Below are 3,379 nucleotides of genomic sequence, written 5' to 3' on the forward strand. Positions count from 1 at the left end.
TGGCGGAGCAGATCTGAGCAGCCGCAGCCGCGCCGTGGATGGAGCCAGCAACGGGGATCTGGCACAGCCCACGCACGGCGATTACACCTCGGGGGACAACCACAACCCTCGGGGGCACCGGGATCTCGGACTACAAGGACGGGACGGATGGATGGACACACAGGCAGGGTTCTCCAGCCTACACGGCACTCACAGTTTATTTCTCTCTAGCTGGGGGCTGTGCTGCCGGGCGGCTGCGGCGAAGCCCTCTCAGGTGCTCTCCTCCCCGGGCTGCGGGCAGTCCAGCCAGTACTGGGCGATGGAGCGCGGGTAGCGGGGCTGCACCAGGTCCACGCGCTTGGTGCGCAGGTTGACGCGGTAGTATTTGTCTGGGAGGAAGGGGAGATGGCTGTCAGGACTTCCCGCCGGGACCTGCCAGCCCCACCGCGTCCCAGAGCTCGGGGACATCGCAGAGTGAGAGGAGGTCTCCCCCTGCACCGGCAGCCCCGGTTCCGCATCTCTCCCAGATCCCGCCGCCCCGGACTCACCTCCTACAAAGAAGTAGACGCTCTGGAGGGTCTCACACTGGGAGCCCGACAGCCAGTCGCTTTCGACGCCCGCGGACTCTGAGTCGTTTTGCAGCCAGCTCCAGAAACCCAAATTCAGTGACCGGTGGCTCTTGTACCTCTTGCGCTGACGGCGAGACTTCCTCCTCCGGGGCTGCTGGGAGGCCACGTAGATCCTGCCGGCCATGGCGGCATCCAGCCGGCCGGGCACCCCCCGCCAGTCTTTGCTGATGTACCGCGGGCTGCTCGCCCCGGCTGGCAAAGGGGCAGAGGGCGAGTTAGAGGGGCAGCAATGTATGGGGGGGAGCCCAGCCCAGCCCCACAGACAGCCCCCCAGCACCTGCTCCCAGACCCACAGGGATGCTCCAAAGGATCCCAGCCCGGATGGGACGTGTGACACGGGCCAGGCAGAGCCGGGAGCAACCCCTCACCCCGCCGTGGTTGGGATCAGCCCTGTGCCGCCGAGCCCCTTTCTCCTCCTCTCCATCTTTCATTTCTCTTGCCCAGGGCTGGGGTTTTCCTACGGCATCTCCAGCTCCAGTGGGAATAAACAATACCCAGCAGTGACACTGTGGTGCGAGATGGTCAGTGATGGTCTCGGTAGCGTGGGGCATGAGGGTTGCAAGGGGTGGGATTTGGGATGCTGTGGGAGATGTGGTCTGGAGGGGTTCCTGTGTGTAGTCTGGGCTCCTGCCTGGCACGGCGGCTCACCCAGCCTACCCGCGCTCCCGGACATCACTCCCAGCTCCCCGGGTGCTTGCACCCCTGGCGCCCCATCAGTGTGGGCTACGTTGGCATACGCCAGCCCTTTCCCCCGGGGCTGGCCCAGCCCTTACGCATCCTGCCGCCGAAGAGGATCTGGAAGACGTCCTCCCAGCTGTCGCGGTTCATGAAGGCGTAGTGGTTGAACACGGTCGAGGGGGAGGACTTCTCGCAGTCCGCCTGCGTGGGCTGGTGGGCGAAGTCGTAGGACCAGTAGTACTTGTCTAGGAGAGGATGCGCGGGGCGTTAGTGGGGGACACGCACTCGGGGGGGGAGCAGTAGCTAGAGAAGGGTCCTGCCCACGGCTGTCGGTGGGGGGCTGCACTCCTTACCCTTGAAAAAATAGACTCTCTCATTGCCGTGGTAGCTGTGCGCGGGGAGGGCGAAGGCCGCGTCGACGCTGTTCGGGATGCCTTCGAAGCCCTCGGAGATGTCGCGTGGGTACCCGGAGTCCAGGACTCCATCGTCAAAGCGCCAGTACTGGCTGCCCTGGGGGGCGCAGGGGAGAGGGGGGGTGAGGGGACTGGGTGCAGCATCCCCCCAGGCACAGGTCTGCGGGGGTGAGCGAGCAGATGCTGGGAAGCCCCACGCTGAGGCCGTGGCCGCCTGGAGTCTCGGACAGCCACGGGGATTTGGGGATATCAGGCAGCCACTGTGTGCGTGCATGTGTGGAGGGGGACGGGGTGGGTTTGGGGGCTGTACCGGCCACCCCGGGAGCAGCCCCAGCCCTGCAGCCACGTTCTTGCCCACCTTGAACAGATAAGTCTTGCCCTGGCAGTTGATGCGTGTGAAGGCTGCATCGATGGGGCCCTCGATGCCCCAAACGTCGCTGATGAGTTTGGGGTAGCCGGGCCGCACGTTCGTCTCGTCCAGCTCGTAAAAGTACTTCCCTGGGGAGAGAGGGAAGGTGGGAGCGGTAGGAGGGACTGCAGCCACCAGCATGGGGTGACAGCCCGGCAGCGTGTCCCATGCCTGGGAAAGGTCTCCAAGCTACCTCGGAAAGCATAAAGGGAACCGTTCTTCAGGTCAGTGAAGGCATCAAAAGGTTTCCTGCTGCACAGCTCCTCGGGCTCGTCCACAGGTTCATGCTCCCCGACCCCGTCCGGCGTGGTGCTGGGCACCTCCTCCACGGGCACCTCCGGCAGCGTCTCCTCGGGGCCTGGCTTGGTCTCCAGCGTGGGCTCCACCGGCAACGGAGCCGGAGCCGTAGGCAGTTCTGTGGGGGGTGCCTCGGTGCCCTCTGCCGGACCGAAGTCGACGGTGAGGTTGTAGTCAAGGTAGTCATCCTCCGGCAAGGCGAACACATCTCCTCGGGTCACTGTGGAGAGAAGCGGGTTGGTCCCCGGGAGCACTGGGCATCTCCCATGGGGTCTGGGCGCAGGACCCGCTTGCTCCCCGGCAATATGGATTTTCACGGACCACCGGGGCACCCACAGGCTGCCAAAAAACCCTGGTGTTGCAACACCCTGAGCACCAAATCTTGGCACTGTCTTCACCCTGTGGACACGGGTGGGTGCAGAGCTGACCCAGCACAGAGCCCTCTGAGCCCCTGCGGTGTTGGGCACCCACCGCCACCCCGGCAGACCCTGCTGGTACCTTTGGCTTTGCAGACGGTGGAGTAATCACTGCAGCAGCTCTGGTAGTACACGCAGAGGGTGTCACACTGGCACTTGTGCCGCGCGTCGAAGCCATCGTCGCAGCGGCCCACGCAGGAGTCTGCAAGAGCAGGAGGAGTAATGTAGGGTGGGCAGCGGGGCTTTTTAGTCTGGAGAAGAGAAGACTGAGGGGGGATCTTATCAATGCTTATCAGTCCTCAAAGGGAGTGTGCCAGGGGGATGGGAACAGTCTGTTTCCAGTGGTGCCCAGTGACAGGACAAAGGGCAACGGGCACAAACTGGAACATAGGAAGTTCCATCTTAACATGAGGAGGAACTTCTTTCCTGTGAGGGTGGCAGAGCAGTGGCACAGGCTGTCTAGAGAGGTGGGGGAGTCTCCCACTCTGGAGCCATTCCAAACCCGCCTGGATGCCGTCCTGTGCAACTGCTGGAGGTGCCCCTGCTCTGGCAGGGGGG

At 64.0% G+C, this 3,379-nt stretch overlaps 2 protein-coding genes across 2 annotated transcripts in view; one reads left to right on the forward strand and one right to left on the reverse strand.

The window, feature by feature from the left end:
- LOC104286618 (kinesin-like protein KIF12) overlaps positions 1-17 on the forward strand; it is a 3,382-nt gene extending 3,365 nt beyond the window's left edge. Inside the window, exon 6 of the mRNA XM_009885231.1 lies at positions 12-17. Within this exon, the coding sequence (XP_009883533.1) occupies positions 12-17 (6 nt within the window). The remainder of the gene's footprint in view (positions 1-11) is intronic.
- A 188-nt stretch (positions 18-205) lies between these two features.
- VTN (vitronectin) overlaps positions 206-3,379 on the reverse strand; it is a 7,442-nt gene continuing 4,268 nt past the window's right edge. Inside the window, exons 2-8 of the mRNA XM_009885232.1 lie at positions 2,904-3,023; positions 2,302-2,625; positions 2,058-2,197; positions 1,640-1,796; positions 1,382-1,531; positions 528-800; positions 206-368 (exon numbers count right to left, since the gene is read on the reverse strand). Coding sequence (XP_009883534.1) covers positions 250-368; positions 528-800; positions 1,382-1,531; positions 1,640-1,796; positions 2,058-2,197; positions 2,302-2,625; positions 2,904-3,023 — 1,283 coding nt within the window. The 3' untranslated portion in view covers positions 206-249. The remainder of the gene's footprint in view (positions 369-527; positions 801-1,381; positions 1,532-1,639; positions 1,797-2,057; positions 2,198-2,301; positions 2,626-2,903; positions 3,024-3,379) is intronic.

This window comes from Charadrius vociferus, unplaced genomic scaffold (assembly GCF_000708025.1).
Source record: "Charadrius vociferus isolate BGI_N301 unplaced genomic scaffold, ASM70802v2 scaffold54, whole genome shotgun sequence".
NCBI classification, from domain to species: domain Eukaryota; kingdom Metazoa; phylum Chordata; class Aves; order Charadriiformes; family Charadriidae; genus Charadrius; species Charadrius vociferus.